Source organism: Netta rufina (assembly GCF_964035555.1).
Source record: "Netta rufina genome assembly, chromosome: 4".
Taxonomy (NCBI): Eukaryota; Metazoa; Chordata; class Aves; order Anseriformes; family Anatidae; genus Netta; species Netta rufina.
Genome location: NC_140127.1, coordinates 12,378,271 through 12,397,420, shown reverse-complemented (window position 1 = coordinate 12,397,420; position 19,150 = coordinate 12,378,271). Strand labels below are relative to the sequence as shown.

General features: G+C 42.8%; 1 protein-coding gene across 2 annotated transcripts in view; it reads right to left on the bottom strand.

The window, feature by feature from the left end:
- Positions 1 to 19,150, bottom strand: part of TNKS (tankyrase) — a 103,529-nt gene that overhangs the window by 42,106 nt on the left and 42,273 nt on the right. For both annotated transcript variants that reach the window (XM_084285994.1, XM_084285995.1), the window contains exons 4-5: positions 11,426 to 11,462; positions 10,459 to 10,534 (exon numbers count right to left, since the gene is read on the bottom strand). In XM_084285994.1, coding sequence (XP_084142120.1) covers positions 10,459 to 10,534; positions 11,426 to 11,462 — 113 coding nt within the window. The remainder of the gene's footprint in view (positions 1 to 10,458; positions 10,535 to 11,425; positions 11,463 to 19,150) is intronic.

The window sequence follows — 19,150 nt, the reverse complement described above, 5'->3', positions numbered from 1 at the left end:
GAGAATCTGTTCTGTTTCTACGTGCAAATGAAGGTTTAGCTGGGAATGGAACTGCATTACAAAAAAGAAATTCAGAAGCATCTACAGTGAATCAGCATTTGCAGTTTTCTCAGATCCAGAAGCTCAGCATATATCTCTGGCAGCACCCAGTGACAAAAAACAGCAAAACATGCAGAGAGGATTTTGCAACGGATTATCCCAGAAGTAGAGGAGCATACAGCATACATTTTTTTCTTCTGTGGTAGATGCTGGTAACTGAGGAAATAGTGGCTTGCTGAGCTACAGAAGGATGAATCAACAGTAAAGAACCACTCTCTTCTCCTAAAGGAACACTGGTAATGTTATTTAACGCTGAAGAGAGATGTAAACTCCCAAAGACATGGCAGAATTCTGCCTGGGAATTACTTAAAGCATCACTGTATCCAGGATGGCCATTTTTGTTGCTTCTTTTCATCACATAGAATCTGTTAGAAATGTAAGTCAAAAAGGGACAACTCTGAGGTGATGTGCTGAGGCGTGACTGGCTACTGCCAAGGTAGAGATAAAAAGAAACTGCCCCTGCAATGTTACTTACTGGAGTCTTTAGAGATTATTCAGACATCTAGTACTCGAAGGAGCAGCTAGGGAACAAACTCATCCGGGTTGGTGGACCAAACACAAAGGCATGAAGAATTCTGTCATGGCAACAGCTGGAACTTTCTTGTAAATCACACCCTGGAAGATGTGATTTAAGTTTAGTGCACAGGGAAGAAGAGGTGCTATTACTACTGGCCTGAGTTACAGGGCAAGGGTAGCCAAGTTTCTGCGGAGATTCTGGAAGTCTCCCAGTGCCAGTCAGCACAGTTCACAGCCTCAGTCTTCCGCTGGTTTTACTTGGGTGGGCAGCCAAGCTCCACCACAGCCGCTCTCTCACTCCACCTCCTCAAAGAGAAAGGGGGAGAAAATATGATGAAAAGGGCTCAAGGGTGAGATAAGGATGGGGAGATCATCATGACGGGCAAAACAGACTCAGAGTAGGGAGACAGAGAAATTTATTGCCTATCACTAACAAGCTAGAGAAGTGAGAAACAAAGGAAAGAAACCAAAAACACCTTTCCCCCATCCACCCTCTTCCACCTTGTGATTACAAACATTTTAGCCTTAAGTTTAGAATATTTTCTGGATTACTAAGAAAGAAAAAACTCTCTGAATGTTACCTTGACTGCTCTCTCTGCTAACATGACATTCAAGCCAGCACTTTGCTCATCTTTATTGAATGTGGGGCGAGAACAAACTCTGTTAAGAACAATACATGCAAGTTAATTGCATTTCACTTCCACTTCTCAGAGTTTGAAAAAAACACTCACATTTTGGAATCAAATTAAAATAAGAAGTCTAAAATAATTCACAAATTTAGGTACAAAAAATGTTCTTTTTTTTGCATTAGTGATTATTCACAAGTTTTTATAATCCAGTCAAGCAGATTTCATTTTTCCTTTGCAGAACTAATACAGCCTTCCAAAATACAGAAAAAAGAGAATATCTTGTACTTCCTAATATGCTTTGAAATTGAGAAGTTATGGCTATTAGAAATAGAGTATTCGAAAGAATTCCATCTGTAAGAAGTATCTTTTATAAGTAGAAGTACATTACATTAATTAGAGGACACTAAGCAAATAACCTCAATTTTCTTGTCCATCATTGACACACTCCCCATAAATTACAGTGCCTTATTTTGGCATATTTCTTCCCTTTTATTGTTCATCTCCTACCTGCTTCATCAACTGACATAACCATTTCTAAAACCACTGTGTAAACACAACTCTCCTTGCACGTCCGTGTTTGAAGTTCTGTTCGTTTAGCATTAAACCCATCACTCTAAATCCATTTAACCTGTGAAGTCAGTGATGGGGTTGTATTAGTTACTGAGAACTGATGTGCTGAGAGAAAACAGTGAGGCAGCAAGAGCAGCCAACACAAGGGCTTCGGGTAACTTCAATTAGTGTCATGTAGATCAGGCCAGTATCACACATAAATATGCAACAGAGATGAAATGTTTGCAGGTTATCAGTGACTGCTTTACCAAGGTGGCTGTTTCACTCAGATGGCTAGGACAGCCATCATACAGGGGAAAGGATTGATAAAAATAATGGAGCATGACCACACTAACCTTCAGAAAGGGAAGCTATGAAAATTTGGGAAGTTTGGTAAATATCAACTAAAAGCCATCACTAAGAGAATCAAGTCTTTACAAACAGCAAGAAGACCACTCACAGAGACCATACCAGAAACGGTGCTAATGCAGCTTCTGTTGGGAAGTGCTTGACAAAGTGAAAGAAGCCAGTGTGATTAAACAGCAAATCAAAAGAGATTACTAGAATTAAGAAGGCATTATTCAAAAAGCTGAATTCAGAAGCTAAAGAAAAATCAGAAGGATCACAAAATCCATCAGATTATAGGTAAAAATACAATTAGGCAGGCAAAGATGATTTGAGCAACAACTAGTGAAAGGAATTCAAACTATTGTTAGTTTGAATTCTTCTTTGAAAAAAACTTCTTCCGACCCACCAGAAGCACAAAAACCTCCAGACAGTCCGGTGGGAGCAAGATGATATCAAGGTGAGAAATGAGAGATCCTACAGGCAGGTTATTGTGGAGGAACTAAAGGAACTCTGCATGGCATATGTCTTAGAAGAAACATAGGCGACTGTCACACCAGAGCCCTGGTGAGTAAGCAAGTGTGTATTTGGGAGCATGGTGAATCTTGGAAAAGGATTTATCTGAAACTGAATTAAGCATAAAAGAGGTAACAATACCCATGATGAAAAAAAAAATCAACAAATTGCTCGGATGGGACTGCATTCACCCAGGAGAGTACTGAAGAATTAAATGGGTGAATTACTAGTGGCATACAACCATCACTTAAAATTGTCTTGGTACATAAAGTTGTAAAAATGATTCCAGTCATTAAAAGATGTTTTTGGGGAACTACAGCCTGTAACAACATTGGCACCTGTACCACAAAAAAATATAGTAACAGCTAGAATTAGTGGACAGATGGATAGACATGATGACAAGAGTCAACACAAAAACTGTTAATGGAAGTTCCACCTGATAGATCTCTCTGGAGTTTTCTGAAGTGGTCAATAAGCGTCTGCATGCAGATAAACAAACCGATACAGCCCACTTGGGCACTCAACAGGGTTTTAACACAATCCTCACTGATGGTTTTAAGGAAGATGGTGACAGGTCCTGGGACAGATGCCTGACAACGTGCAGAGATGGGAAACGAGGATAGAAGTAAGTGGTAGGTCTGACAACAGAGGAAGACACAACGTATTGCAATATCATGTTCAAAAGAGAACAATGAGAAAGCAGAATGATTTACTTCTCAGTAACTCTCAAGATCAAGTACCTCTCAAGAGGGAATTGACACCAAGAATAGAAATGGCATCTACAGCATTCACTACAGTCAACCACATACAGAAATCAAATGCATACAGTCCACAGACCAAACCTCCAAATTTCAACTCAAACATTACCTTCAGCAGGCTCTTGGAAGGGAAGGACTCAACTCTCAAACTCTTCATAGAAGAAACATGATCGCTATGCAATTTCTGGATGCTTGTGAGCAGACAGAGCCAAATCCAGATTGAAGCATTTAGTTAAGGCACATAAAATATTAAATGGCTCTTTCCAAATCTGCCTATCCGACTTGTTTTCTCTAAACAGTAGGAGAATAATAGCAGAAGGCAAGAAGCCGTCCCTTGTGGGAAGCTAATCATCAAGGGGAAATAGTTCAGGAATAAAAAAGAGCACAGCTAATAAATTTGGAGGTTTCCTGAAGAGCACACTGATTAAGACCTAACAAAAGAGATTGCCTGGTTTACAGAGACCAATACAGGGAGAATGACTATGGAGTAAGTATTCTCCTTCCAGTTTTCCAGTGTGGAAGTTCTCTTCCTGGACATGATGGACTATACTTTTGATAATATCTGAAGAACACAAGAAGGGATACTCACTGAAATATCTAAAATAATTAAGAAAATATTTAAGATCTTGTAACAGAAACTTCGAGTAGATAAATCAGTTTTGCATTTTATGCAGAAGATATCATCTTAGCCTAAGCAGGGTATTAAGCAGCACCAGGGATAGAAATGAAGCCAAGTCATTTCTACTTTTACAAATTTAGGGGAGGGATTCTTGTGCTATCCACTTTGAGCATACTTGACTGATTAAGTAAGCTGGGATCACACATAAAAGAGAGTATAGGAGCATGTCGATATTTCTGACATACATGGCATTTTTCTTCAACCCCCCCAGCTCCTAGAGACAACTTCATTACAAGAGAATCTCAACCGCTGTTAAAGTTTCTGGGCGTAATAACTACAAAGTAAAAGCATGTGAAAACATAGACTGACTGACTTAGAATCGGAAAGCAAACTAATTTGCTTTTGAACTGCAGATTTTTTCCTGAAAATGGTTGAGAACAGGACGAACTCTGAAACGTGGGTTGGCAAATCCACTCACCACCAGCAGATTGGAGACCCCCTGGTAAGAGGAGATGTAACTCACCTAGTTTTTATATAATTCATTTTCTGTTTTTAAATCAGCCTTTATTTTACACGCTGATCAAGCTGACTGTACATACAGAGCAGGAAGAGGAGGCAAGAGAAGGAACCTGTTCCTTCATCCAACAGAGTTAGCCCTTATCAGAGAGGTCCCACGGCAGGATCTGAGGGGACATTGCGCTCAATCCTCTCCACTAATTGCACACACACAGGGTCTTGAGCAGGGGCTTCAGACCAAGGCTGCTGGTGCACAGCTCTGCACTGCAGACTTCCTTACAGGTGGATTTCTTACATCTGTTACCCTTTATCCATAAACATGGACAGGGCAGAGCACACGAAACCTGAAATCCTTTATGACATGAAGGAAAGGGCTAAAGCCTCCAACGTACGCAAAAGGCGTTTTTGATGAATCAAAAGCACTCAAGCAAAGCCCTGCTACTGGTGTTCTGTGTAGGGCCACATAGACTTTAAAAACAATTTTTATTAAATAAATGCAGATGTTGTTTCCCCATGGGCTCATTGTCCATAGGCTCCCTCACTCACTTGTAGAAATTTCTGAAATTCTAGTTTCAAAGGGATTGGGCAGGGAGAGAAGCTGCAGGAAGAAAAATGATGTAGGTGGGGGAGACTTACATTCTGTGCTGCTTTTTGGTAATGATTTCTGCCTCACGCCCAACAAGTTTGTGAGACAAGCTGTTCACACGTAACACCATGGTAATCTCTTTTTTTCAAGTGGTTCATACCGAATGTAAACACGAAAAGTCGCTGCAGAGATCAATGCAAATAATACTTTTAAAACATGAAGGATATAGCCTATCTTACAGGAAAATATTTGTCCTGTGCTCAAAAGAGCACAAAATCTCAGATATATGCCCTAGTTGTAAAACAGATGAGCTTTCAGATAAAGAGCTAGACTGACTGCTTTTAGAGCAACTCCTGAGCACATGAGTTGGGTTCCCCTACGTGAAGAAGTTTTTATTTAACTTTGATTACAAAATATGAGCATGTATAAGGTTACGAAGAGGCATGTTCTGAAGGCAGCAATACACAATGAAGCAACATTAGTCAGAGCTGCATACTCAGATCCACGTGGAGGAGGATGGATCACCAAGCAGAACGTTCAGGGCATGTGGACAGCTCCTACATGATCATGAATCACAGCCACCACCACAACAAACTGACATCAAGCCGAGGGTAGGAACACCAGCACTTATTCCTCAAACTCTACATTCAAGCGTTCTCCTTGACCTTACGGCAGTGTACTTAGAGGAAAACACAAAGGTACCAAGGCACAGGAAAACCACATATTCAAATTGCAGACGTATTTGTGAAAACAAGCCGTAGTGACTGACACACAGGTATTTTAGTGCCAGTGTGACCGCAGTATGCATAATGGAGAACAGGAGCAGGGCATTACATTCCAGCAAAAATCCAGCTTAAAATAAATAAATCTATCCTTCCGTTACTAATAGCTACCGTGTCAGCTGGATACAGTTCATGTTGGGAAGCTGCTAAGAAATGATGTGAGAAGTCTGCACTGTAGAGAAAATTTCTAATCTGAATTGCTAAAACCAGTGTGCCTTTACTAGCTCAGACAGTTCTGTATTATTTTTTTTTAAAAGGATGCAATATCAATTTCTTCATGAGACATCTTTCAAGGGTTCACAACAGCTTCCCAAAGGAAACGAGCAGGCTGAGAGATAGCTTAATTCAACACAACAACCATGACACATTTCATTTTAAGCCTTTCTCTTGACACTACCTATGAGTTCAGGTATGCTGCGACTGTTGTAACATATCAGAAATATTGCTCGCATGGCAAAAAAACATAGCGTCAGATTCCAGTAGCAGGTAGGAACCTGTTGTTTTAAAATATTCAATATTTAACATTTCTGGAAAATTCACCACAAGGTTGGATCAATGGGCAGAGGCCAATGGGATGAGGTTCAACAAGGCCAAGTGCTGGGGCCTGCACTTTGGCCACAACAACCCCATGCAGTGCTACAGGCTTGGGGCAGAGTGGCTAGGAGACTGTGAAGAGAAAAGGGACCTGGGAGAGGGAATGGCCTCAAGTTGTGCCAGTGAAGGTTCAGGATGGGAATTAGGAGACATTTCTTCTCAGAAGAGCAGTCAGGCACTGGGATGGGTTGCCCAGGGAGGTGGTGGAGTCACCGTCCCTGGGGATGTTCAAGGAAAGGTTGGACGTGGTGCTTGGGGACATGGGTTAGTGGGTGACAGTGGTGGCAGGGGGATGGTTGGACCAGATGATCTTGGAGGGCTTTTCCATGAAGTTCAATACTTCAGATGGTCTTCTACAAGGCTTTACATCTACATACCACACAAACAAAGTTTAGCAGAGCTCAGAGGAGGGACACAGAAAAATTTCAGACCCATCAGGAATATTCACGTGCTCATGAGAATTTTGTGTGAACAAGTTCCATTTTGACAGAGCAAATACTTTACAAAACACTGTAAATAGAAATGATGTAAAATGCAAATTTTACGTTAAACGTAACACTCCACCCTAACATTTTTTTCCCACTCTCCTCTTGAAAAACTCAAAACAAGACTAAATTGTGTTAAAATAACTATTTTAACTAAAATTAACTATTGTAATTTAGCTCAAGCATTGCTTTTTAAAAAGCAAACAAATTGGACTGGTTGAAAGAAAACAAACATTTCTTTTGACATTTCACCCTTGCATAACACTTTCATTTGCATACACTGCACTGTATAGCTCAAAAAAAGGCAGTATTATTTGTGCCCTCATTCACCATGTACAGAAGCCAATACTTACTCAAAATCAGTTTCCTAGCTCAATTAAATAATTGCTTCTCTGAGATATTATTGGTTATTTTTCTTGGTCATCAAATCAAAACAAAACTCCATAAATTACATTGATCCTTGGTATGCAGTAATGTTTTAGCTGACACATAAAAATTGCTCTCTCTTTGCACACACTCCTCCTTCATTTTTCACTCCAGAAAATAATTGCAAGAGTAGCAACAGAGTGAATTCTCTCTTCAGACAACAGATGAAGAGCTTCAGTAATGTGAGCATCTCCACAGTGCTCATGTGATCTGTCCAAACTTTCTCTTGGAGGGGAAGAAGAAACATTGGATTCCACTCCTAATCCAGTATTGACCTCTGTGCTAAATTAACGGATGGATCAATGGCTATCAGCACCAGCTGTAACTGTTTTAGCAGCACGGACTCCTGTCCACTAGGAATCACTCTGCCTATCAATACATTTCAATAAGGCTGCAAGAAGCACACACGATGCAATAAGTCTTTGTTACTTTTAACCCAAGCTGGTTTCAGACCAGCAAGCTACAGTCCTGGTTTTCCACTCCTTTCATCTGTTCTACGAAGCATGCTATCCCAGCAGACGTGGAGTTTAGGAAATTCAGTTCCTGAACTTCCTAAAATGCAGACAGCAATAAAGTAGACAATACCACGACCAACAATTTACTGACCGTGCTGCTATTTTGTCAGCAGTTGCAGCTGTTGGACGACAGCTTCTAGAAATTCAAGCCTTCAAGTCTGAATAATGCTGCCAGGTTCTCTTATACAGAAAAAAATCACAACTGGGACTCAATTTTCTCACCTACAAAACTAAAGTGGTCCCTTAGCAAAATAGTGCTGGATATCTCAGAAATGTGCAAGCCTGAGGAACGCAAAAGCAGAAGAAACAAACAGGAGTTTCTGCATATGTCTACACTGCAGAGTAAACATGGTGTAGAGATGCTCAGACCACTTCATGGAGGCTGCGCTTCCTCACCCTGACACTGTGCTACATCTGTGGTAAGTCTGAGGCTTGAAAACCAAGGGATCTGCAAAAAATAACTATGAAAAACAATCATATTTGGAATGGAGGGCTCTGTGTCTCCATCAGAAAAAATCATGTTATGTGAGTTTAAAAAATAACAATATTGAAACACAGCAAGGAATACAAAAAACAACTTCCAAAACAGACATATTCTCAGCAAGTGCAAATCAGGGTCAGTTGGAGGCAGCTACATCAGCAGACCTTCATTGACAAGAACGTCGAGCTGTAGGCAGCAAAGGGCCCTGCTTCTTAGGACATGGCCAAACATCACTTACTGATGGGAAGTAGAGAATTTTCTTTCCTCTGTGCTTCTGTGCAGTCTTTGCTGGTTTCGCCATCCCCCCTCCCCCCTCCTTTCTTTTCTCTTTAATTAAATTATCCTTACCTCAACCTACGAGCTTTTTTTTTTTTTTTTTTCCTTCTTCTTCTTTCCAGCGTGCTTTCTTCTCCCCCTCTTCTTTTGAGGAGGGAGAGCAAGAAAGAGGTTGTGATGGAGTTTGGCTACCCAGGTGGCTAAAATCACCAGCACAACCAAACACACAGATTATTGAAGTGCCTACATTGATTAGCTTTAACAGCAATACGCTTGCTGAGCTTTGGGCATAAATCTTGAAACTAATTCAGAGGCCACAATAATACACATATAATTTCCCCTAGCTTAATAAGATTTTTTAAGGCCTTTTGTTTTCTTTTTAGAGTGAGTTATTCTTGATGACATATCGGCAAGGCCTGGTTCCTCTCCCTATCAACAGAAGTCACAACTCTGCCTTTGGCCTTAGATCAGAAATTATAGGGGCTCAATTACACAGCAATCCATTGCTGCATACCACAGCGCTTAATTATTCTAGCACAGTGCACTATTAATAACCAAATGCATTCTCATTTGAACAGAAAATTCTTTTAAAAAGAAAAAGGAAGCCAAGAACTATAGGCAATATGTTTCATCTTAAAATATTGGAAGTATTCCATCAGCTCCAACACAGATACACTAAATAAAGCCCTTCTTCATTTGATTGCCCCCACACATGAAAAAATTAATTGCTTTAAAAACCTGGAAGATTCAGAAACTTTTGATCAGCCATTAATATAAACAAGTTAAAAACTGACGAGGTTTTCTTCCACATAGTGGCTATTACAGGTATCACACCTGATAAAACATTTCATATTACAAGTCAGACTATTTTCACAAATACATCCTTACAATCTTCAACGTGTCTTTTAATGAAAGGGCAGCATCAACCGTTTTCAGCTCCCCTCATCAGTGGCACTGTGCTATTCCCCAACAGCTCCAAAATGGGCAGAGGTTCATACTATGCTCCAACACCCTTCACAGAAAATAAAAAGCTGTGCAGGAAAACACTCCCATTTCTCTCCGAGAGTGAGGTGTATTGTTATGCGTGAGAGACCTTTTTAACAGACACCGATTAGGAACATTCTGGCACACTTAGAAATAAATAATAAATAAATAAAAACAACGTCTGTAAATTTACCAGTCTAGACAGTCCAGCATATTGATGTCTCAAACATCACAAATCATAGGATCTACTTCATACTGCATGTGTTCTTTCCTCCTCCAGTTTCAGCCTAATTCTTAATTTAACTCATTTAAATGTCCCTGACAGAGAAAGTCAAAACAATAATGTAAAATTTAAGAAAATGCAGAAGGTGTTAACCATATCAACACACTGCTAGTCTATGTGCCAGCACATTAGGTGCTAAGCTGAATAAGAATCACCTCACCCAGACAATATTCGAACACAAATAACTTCCCTCTTTTAGCTATTTTATTCATCTGCAACCGCAGATATTGGTTTTGTTACAAAAGATCCTGTGGTTGCACTTTACATGTAAGCTGGGGTCTGACATTTAGAAGAAAAGACACACTTAAAATCCATGTCTGCTGACTGTTGGTTTGTCACAGCTGCCAATGTCTACTACACCAGCATTTAATTTCATGGTGAAAAGACAGCACTTAGGGTTCACCCACCTACACAGTCTGGGTTTATACATCTCTGTTTCCCAATATGGTTAAATTGGCATTTCTCAAAAAACGGAAATAAAAAACAGGAATTAACTTACCTTGCGCCCATCACTCGCATGGCAGTTCACATTTAAAGGTGTCAATAAAGCCATCAGTTTTTCTTCATTACCACTCCTGTAAATGGAGAGGAGGGAATTAGGAAAAGGGGGGAAGAGACAGTGTTCTGCAAAATATTTGCTAAAGAGCTGTACATCAGAGTATCATATACTGAAATCTGTACTCTGCCAGGGAGAATGTCAAATGGATTTTCTGCACCTTTCAAGACCTAGCATAATTATAGGAAATAGTACAGTAATAGATGATAAAAAAAAAAAAACAACTCTTATTTTATTTCCTTAATCTCATCCTATTTTTCCTTCATCTAATTTTACAGATCCTCTGAAAGTCATTTGCTGAACTGCTTGTTCTGAATTAAATACATTCTCATTGTATGCAACCCATAACGTTCCAAATAACTATAAGCCAATATCCTTTTTTTTTTTTTTATAAGGGTAAACAGCCTGTAAATATGGTCTTGTGCTGTCAGAAGGAAGCTTGAAAGCATCTTTGGAATATAAGGCTGAACTTTACACCTTTTGTATAGGCTTCCGTATGTTCTGTTCTGGTACAGCTTATTTTCAAAATATATCCTAAGGTAGCAGTAAAAAGAAAAAAAAAAAAGAAAAGAAAAAAAAAAAAAAAAAACAGAAGAAAAGATAATGGCTAATTTTATTTAATTTGCCCCTAAAAAGAACAGTCACAAAATGATAGAGAGGAGTATTTAAACAGCTTACAGCAAAAACTCAGTATTAACCTTATAACCACCATGGGGGGGGATTTCAATTACATAAACGGGCTTTTCCATTTGTAGCAGACTATGAAGTCCAAAGAGATTTCTGCTAATGAGGCGGCTTATTTGCATCATTCCATGGGAAAGCAGTGACAAAACATCACTGTTTCAAAAAATCTCGTTTCCTTTCCTGCTTCTACCCCCAAAATATGCTCTGTATTGTAAGCAGCACTCACCTAGCAGCTTCCAGGAGTTCGTCCTTCTTGTATTCACCTAAATGATTGCAAAATATCATGCTGTTAGCATTTGGCGGAAGACAGATTAAGAAATGCAGTAGGAAGCAAATACAGAATTAAAACAGAGGAGAGGAGAAAAAAAGCCCACACCCCGCTGGGTGATGGAGCTGTGACGTTAGCCAGCTTGTGGAGGCAGCATCACCAGTACCTTGGAGACGGGCAGCAAACTGACGCATCTTCTGGTCCAATCCTCAAATGGAAAGGCTTTCTTCGGACAACCAATGACTGCAAAATCTTACGTCCAGGAACACGGTCCCGCTGATAGCAGTGTGTCAGCTGAAGACAATGTCCCCACCCCCTGCCCTATTCAGTCTGTCACATTCTACTTGGGAAGCATAATAAATTCTGAGACAAAAGCAAGGCGGCGCGGCTGGCTAAAAGGTACAAATTACCCGTCTCCGAACCTCCCGTTCGAACGGCGATATTCAACTTCACCAACTTCTTCAGGAGAGCAACGATTATTTAGAAAAATCACCAATATCGCATCGGCTGCCGCTTCCCAAGAAAGCGTGCATTAGAAATAAAAGGCACAGACAAAAGGGGATGAACTCTCCAAGAGGCTGTTACGTGACTCTGAGATGAGAGATAACCACAAGCAATACCAAAAGCAACGTTTGCATGTGAAATTTTGAGCTACAACAGACAGCTCAGGAAGGTTGCTGCTCCCACAACAAGAATTAAATATCTTAAAAAGGTTTATTAAACGTAAATAGCTTGAAAAGAGCATGTGGAAATGAGCCTGTGGAAATAATTCGCTATTCTACCAAGCTGAAATATGATGGCACGCAATAAGAATTGAAATTTAAGAATTTAAATTTGGGATTTGGAAAAACAGCTCCTGAAAAAGTAGCTTCATAAAATCACAGAGCAGAGGCTGTCCTAGTAGCCAAAACATGGAGGGCTTGAGAAGCATACCGTGTTAACACCTGCCAGAGAACTGAAGCTGCTAATCACAATTCTGTAAGAACAACAAGAAGATGAGGCTGTCCTGTAAGAAAGGTGATAAAATAAACCCTTTGTGTTGCCTCTTATGTGTATTTGTAATAAGAATCCAGTGTGCCATGCGTTACAGGCAGGGAAGGCAGTCAGGCCATGGGACTCCAGGTAACCAGGAAAGCCCCTCTGATAAAATATTCCTCAGTAAGGCTTTGTAGGCTGCAGGAGGAGGGTCAGAGCCTTCCTTCATTGGGACTCCCCCCAGCACAGCTCCAGTTATCACCAGGAGAGAAAACCCACACCGAAAGCAGCCCTCCTGAGGGCCTCGAGCAGCCCTGTTTCGTTCAGCATCCTGCCTTCACCCCAGGGTAAGGAGAGTGGGTGCGTGCACCCGGTGATGCACCTCCCAGCCCCTCTGCCCCTGAGGAGTTCTCAGACAAAGGCAGTGCCTGCAGCCAGCAGCACCGATGGATTGTACCATTTAATTGCTTTCTGCAGCAAATTCAGCGTTGGGAATTCAGGACGACACGCAGCAAGGAGTTCCACCCCGCCAGGCTGCGTGCGAGGGCTGTCTTCACGGAGCGGTTACACGCTGCTGAACCCCAGCAGCGCAGCACACGAAGGTGAAAAACTGGAGCTGGCACTGCAAGTGCAGGCCGTGATGAGCTTTTGGAAGAATTTATATGTATTTCTTAGGGAAAGTTGGATGATGCAAGAGGTCAAATTACCCCAAAACGTGTCAGGTGTTAGTCTTAGCGCTTCTCTCCAGCTTCCTCGGGGGGGTTCCTGCCCACCACAGGTAGCTGCCTGTTTGAGCCCCTCTGTGTGTGTTTCTCTTTTTTATTTTAATGAAGATAAAATACTGGGCACAGCTGTGAGTGTTTCAAATCAATGCTGAATGAAAAGCTCCGGCCAGCATGTGACTAAGGGGAAAAAAAAAAGACGTTTTATTACTACTGCATTACTCGTGCAACAATCTTAAACAGCTGGATTTCCTGCAGGAGAGTTATTGGCCTATATTATATCAACACTTCAGGGACCTAATCGGATTAAAAGGCCTGTTTACAGATTCGGGTTTGGCAGTGCATTTAGCAGTTCTAACCAGGCTTTTGAATACTACTGTATTAGACAAGTCTAATACCATTTTTCCTCCCTGCTCAATAAGGTGCTACACAAAAGCCCTTTCCTCAAAGACCCTGCTTGTTGAAAGCGTTACTGACCGACAGAAATGGAAGGCTGTGCTTCTTGGCTCCAAAACGTCCCGTTGCATGCCTAAGTAAATCGGTCACTTTTACTTCGAGGTAGAAAAAAAGTATTTACAGATACTGTTGAAATTCATACAAACGGATGCTGAAATCCATCGGAGCTCTCCTACACTGATCCGGATTAGGAAAACATTATCTTGTAATTGGCCAACTTTGTTACCCTCTAAGAGCTGTCAGCATTTTGCAGAACAACACCTAAAATGATACAGGCACTCGTACCTCAGGTTGCACCACCAATTTGATAAAAAATCCGCAGGGCTCTGCGTTTCTGAAGCTGCTGGCCAGGAGCTGGATGAAGGGGAAGCCCCTGGCCACTTTGCAAACAGCTGGTGGGATGCCACCAAGCAGAGAGAAGGCTGGTTAGTGGCATCTGGGAGATGTGGGTGGCTCTGCCTGCAAAACCAGCTTCTCCTGGCACAGGCTGTGCTCCCACCAGAGGGCTCTGCCAACACGGCTACAGTCACTTAGCGATGAAGCCTATCAAAGGCCATCCTGCAGCATTTGGCCACAGCTACCTAATAAAACATTCATTTTCAAAGCATTTGAAAACAAACCATGCGTGATTATGGCTGAGATGAATTTCTAACTCGGAGCTAAGTACACGAATACAGACTATCATCCTCAAGCAGTACTTCTGCTCAAAGAATGTCAAACTGCTTGACTCGAACCGAAGTAATAACATCTCTTACCGAGCTCCTTTCTGCAGGTTAGGGTTTGTCGATTTGTAGAAGGGCATCTTCAGAACAAAGCGCAGGTACCAGCCTGAACTCCTCTTTCAAATCTCTTAGTAATTGCTAGCTTGATTGAGAGAGTAACAGAGAGAAAAACATCCCCGCAGTCACAGCGTTAATACAGAGGATTTTGGGCAGCGGTATTTGGGATGGCACAAATATTGTCTGCCAGAGGTGTGAAAGTTAATGTTGTTTAGACCCTGCCATAGAAGACCAAAACCGCAATTCATCAAATACAATGCAAACAATTCTCACCTATTTGCTATCTGGCCCTTCCACCACAGCACAAATCAGCGTTTCCTTTATGTGTGTGGTGGTAAGCCCAAGGACATCCTGCCAAGCAAGTACTCCATATGCCATGCTGTGCAGGTGAGAAGTTGCCTGGCCTGCCTTCCCTCTGGGTTTGAAAGAACCCAGAGCAGAAATCCAGAAGGGTTGTGGCTTAGCCTGGCAGCCCACAAGAAGAGTGCTGGTCCTGTTCACCTCCTCTCGCTGGGTAGCCCACAGATGGTTGCTCTGTCAGTCTCTGAAGGGGCATAAAATGGGGAGCAGACAGAGCTGCTCATCATCCTCACAGAATCACACAATGGCCAACGTTGGAAGGGACCTCTGAAGATCATCAAGTCCAACCTCCCTGCCAAGCAGGGTCACCTTGAGCACACTGCTCAGGATGGCATCCAGGTGGGTCTTGAATATCTCCAGAGAAGGAGACTCCACAACCTCTCTGGGCAACAATCTCATCAGGCAAAAGCTGGTAAATACTCACTGTCTGCTGTTCACAGCACCTGATCGAGCTCATTCCTTACAGCTTGCTCAGCATCCTTTAAACCCAGGAGCAAGTCATCAGCTTGCTCCTAGCTCCAGATCGAACCACGGCTCTGCTGATGCCGGAATTAGGAGGCCACCGCAGGTAACCACAGCCAGCCAGTTGTGGTGGTTTCACTCAGCTGGGCAGCTCCGATGTGGGTTCCCCATGGGCGGCAGATCCCAACAGATCCCCTGCTCCTGCGTGGGCTCCTCTCCACAGGCTACAGGTCTGGCTTGGAGTCTGCTCCATGTGGGACCCATGGGCTGCAGGGGGACAGCCTGCTCCACCAGGGGCCTCTCCCTGCACAGCCCGCAGGGGAACTGCTGCTGCCTGCCTGCAGCACCTCCTGCCCTCCTGCTGCACTCACCTGGGGGCTGCAGGGCTGCTGCTCACTCCTCACTCTCCCAGCTGCTGTTGTGCCACATTTTTTCCCCTTTCTTTAACATACTCTCTCAGAACAGTGTTGCTCATTGGCTCAGCCCTGGCCAGCAGTGGATCCCTTTGCAGCAGTCTGAAACCAGCCCTTACCTAACATGAGGTAGCTTCTAGACTCTTCTCTAGACAGCCGTGTATCAACAGTGACAGGCTGAAAGCTTTATGGGCTCCTTAGATATTTCCGCAGGTGTTTCTTTTGTGTGTGTCGGCTTAATGATAGCAGTTGCAGCCAGGGAAGCACAAGCAGCCTTTTGCAGCTAGACTCCACGAGCCCTCCTCTGCTACCAACCTGCTCCTCCTGCCTCCCATCTTAGAGATCACATCTTCCTGCCTAACCATGTGGCAACTGGTGCCACACGGTCATCACCGCTGGGCCACACTGACAATCTCAATACAGCACAAACAACTTCAGTGCTGAAGAGCTGCAAGGAATAAGCTACTCCCAGCTTTAATTCTCTAGAAGCCTTTACAATTTAAACTTACCAGATGAGTCTGAGATGTCACAGTCATGTATGCACCTTTGAGAAAGGCAAATCCCAAATTCTGGAAAAGCCTAACATAGCAGATCAGTCCTGAAGCAGACTAGAGACTCTGCTTTAACTCTCTGCCAGAAGTGCTGAAATTTCACCTGATTACTGCAAACTGCAGAAGCAATCCGAATGGCACACACTGCCAGTGCTTTTCACAACGCTCCTACACCAAGGAACAAGGTAAGGGAGCTCTCTCTGTTCCTCCCCTCCAACACGTCAGCTAACACAGAAACCAACTGGAGCTGAAACAGCCTGGACAAAGCAGCTTTTCCTTTATCATGCTACCGTGTGTTTTCCACAGTGAGGATGACTCCCTAAAAATTAATGTCACACATTAAATAAAGCCATCAGTATCCAACACTACACCAAAAAAAACAACAGTGAGAAATTGATGAAAAGATTTTTAATCAAACTGAAAAACTAGATAGGATAAACAATTTGCATGCAATATAGAATCACAATTGCACGCATAAATCCCCAGGGTACTGGTAAACAGTGAAAACACCAGCTAATGGCACCCTGCCTTTGAGACCTGTGCCAGAAGGACCTGGGACAGATGAACGTGCAACTGGCCACAGCCTGCATAAAGATGATCTGTGAATACTACAGAGTTGCAGAATGGTTGAGATTGGGAGGGACTTTTGGAGGTCTTCTGGTCAACCTCTGTTACTTAAGGTTAAGGTTAGGGTTAATGTTTGTAGCGTGTTTCCTTAGCAAGATTTTGGTAGCAGGGGGCTGCAGGGGTGGCCTCTGTGAGAAGAGTCCCGAAGCTGCCCCCCATTAGAGAAGGGCCAGTTTCAGCTGGCTCCAAAGGGACCTGCTGCTGGCCAGAGCTGAGCCAAAAAGTGATGTTGTTTGTGTCTTTGTGAGAACATTTTTAAGACATAGAAAAAAACTGCTGCACAACAACAGCTGGAAGAATAAGGAGTGAGCAGCAGCCCTGCAGCCCCCAGGTGAATGCAGAAGGAGGGCAGGAGGTGCTGCAGGCAGGCAGCAGCAGTTCCCCTGCGGGCTGTGCAGGGAGAGGCCCCTGGTGGAGCAGGCTGTCCCCCTGCAGCCCATGGGTCCCACATGGAGCAGATCTCCATGCTGCAGCCCCCCCATGGGTGGAGGAGCCCCCGGTGGAGCTTCTTAAGGAGGGGGAGTGAGAGAGCAGCTATGGTGCAGTTCAGCTGCCCAGCAGGGTAAAACCAGCACAGCATTGCAACTCCTTGTAGGTTTTATCTGCAAATGCTGAAGATAATTATTTTAAGAGTTTGTTTTCAAATGTTGCAGTATCTTCAGGGAATTAGATGAGAACTCTCCTGAGTGTTCTGGAAATTGTTGGTCTAATTAGTCAGTAAATCTTGTCTTTTCCTGGATCTTTTTTTCTCTTGAAATCATGTTGAGCTTTGCAGGAAACCCTGTTCCTGATCATTGGCAGGAAAAAGGTAGTTTTGTCTCAAGAGTTCTCCTGCTTTTGTCCGTGCCCACAACTGCAAGATGGTAGATGAATGTTTCCCTCTTGAAGAGCTAGCAGGTCAGGGGGAAAAAATAATTTCTGGCTTACGTACATTATGTGCATTGTCATTCCTTACCATACGTGGCCTTACCTTACCACTCTGTCTTTGCTTTTTCTCTCTTTGCTAGGGTCAGGAGTGGTATCTTGTAGGTGAGAAAAAAGGGAAGGAAAGGACAGGTATGACTTTGCTGAGCCCCTGCTACTTAACTGCTGGCCCGGCATCCCTCCCTAAAACCTGGAAGCACCGTATGTCCGAGGGTGGTTCAGGTTGTCAGATGTCACCACTGATACTTAGAGGGGAATTTTATCGTGCAGCACCATCTGTGCATCCAGGGATGCTGAGTACTTCCACACCTAAGCACAGTCTTCTATTTGGGCCAAAATGGCAAATGGAAGAACTGCATCAACAAAAACAAAGTCCAACTGCCTTTACGCTGCTTGATGACTCCTACACAGTCCCCTGCCAGGGCTGACAACTATCGGTATGATTGTTACACAGAGGAAGGGAAAATAAAACCTGCTAGTACTCACTCCCTTTGAATATTTCCTTGCCTTGCTTGTGTCCTTTACCCAAATGCAGAAACATTTCAAGTGTAGTAAAGCCTCTTATGCTAGAAGCATATGCTAGAACTGTTGCAATGGCACGATTTTATGTTTGAACACGGGCTGCGATCCAATGACAATGACCTCTCTCTGGCAGTTTCCGTTGCTGAAACCTGTGAAGATAGACACAGTTCTTTTATAACCTGTCTTTGCCCTGCTTTGCTGAGATATGCTCAGAGGATGGGAAAAAAAATGGAAATTTCTCAGTTACTACATAAGCAAGAGACCTAAGCTGGTGGTGCTGAAGATATAATATTATTTCTTCTTGATGGCAAATGCTCTCTGGAAGGAGTAGTAATGCTGAGTTAGCTCTTACTAAAAAAATACACTAGGCCACAACAGAGAAAACCTGTGTTAACTCTTGCATGGATTTTTTTATATATTTTACAGTCCAAGAGCAATTGGTGGATTGCTCTTCCCCTATCCACCCATGCTGTAACTGTGTTGTAGTCTTCCAGCCACTGCAAATTTCACTGGACTGCCATGACTTCTCAAATGCGATGGATGGTGGCTTAGCAACTTCATCCACCAGTTCCTTCAGGACCTGTGGATGTGTTTCATTGTGTCCTGTGGACTTGTGCACCTTCAGGTTAGATGGTCTTAAGCCTGATCTTCTCCTCCAGTGGATGGTTCTTCATTCTCCTAGTCCCTGCCTTTGGATTTTGCAACTTGATTGGTATGGCTAGAGCACTTGCTAGTGAATACTGAGGGAAAAAAAGTCACCAAGTACCTTCTCCATGTCAGTTGTAGCCAGGTCTCCTCTTTCACACGTTGGGGGAGTACAGGTACTCTTATCTTCCTTTGTTGTCCTACATACTTACAGAAAACTTCTGTTATTTTTTTTTTAATATCTTAA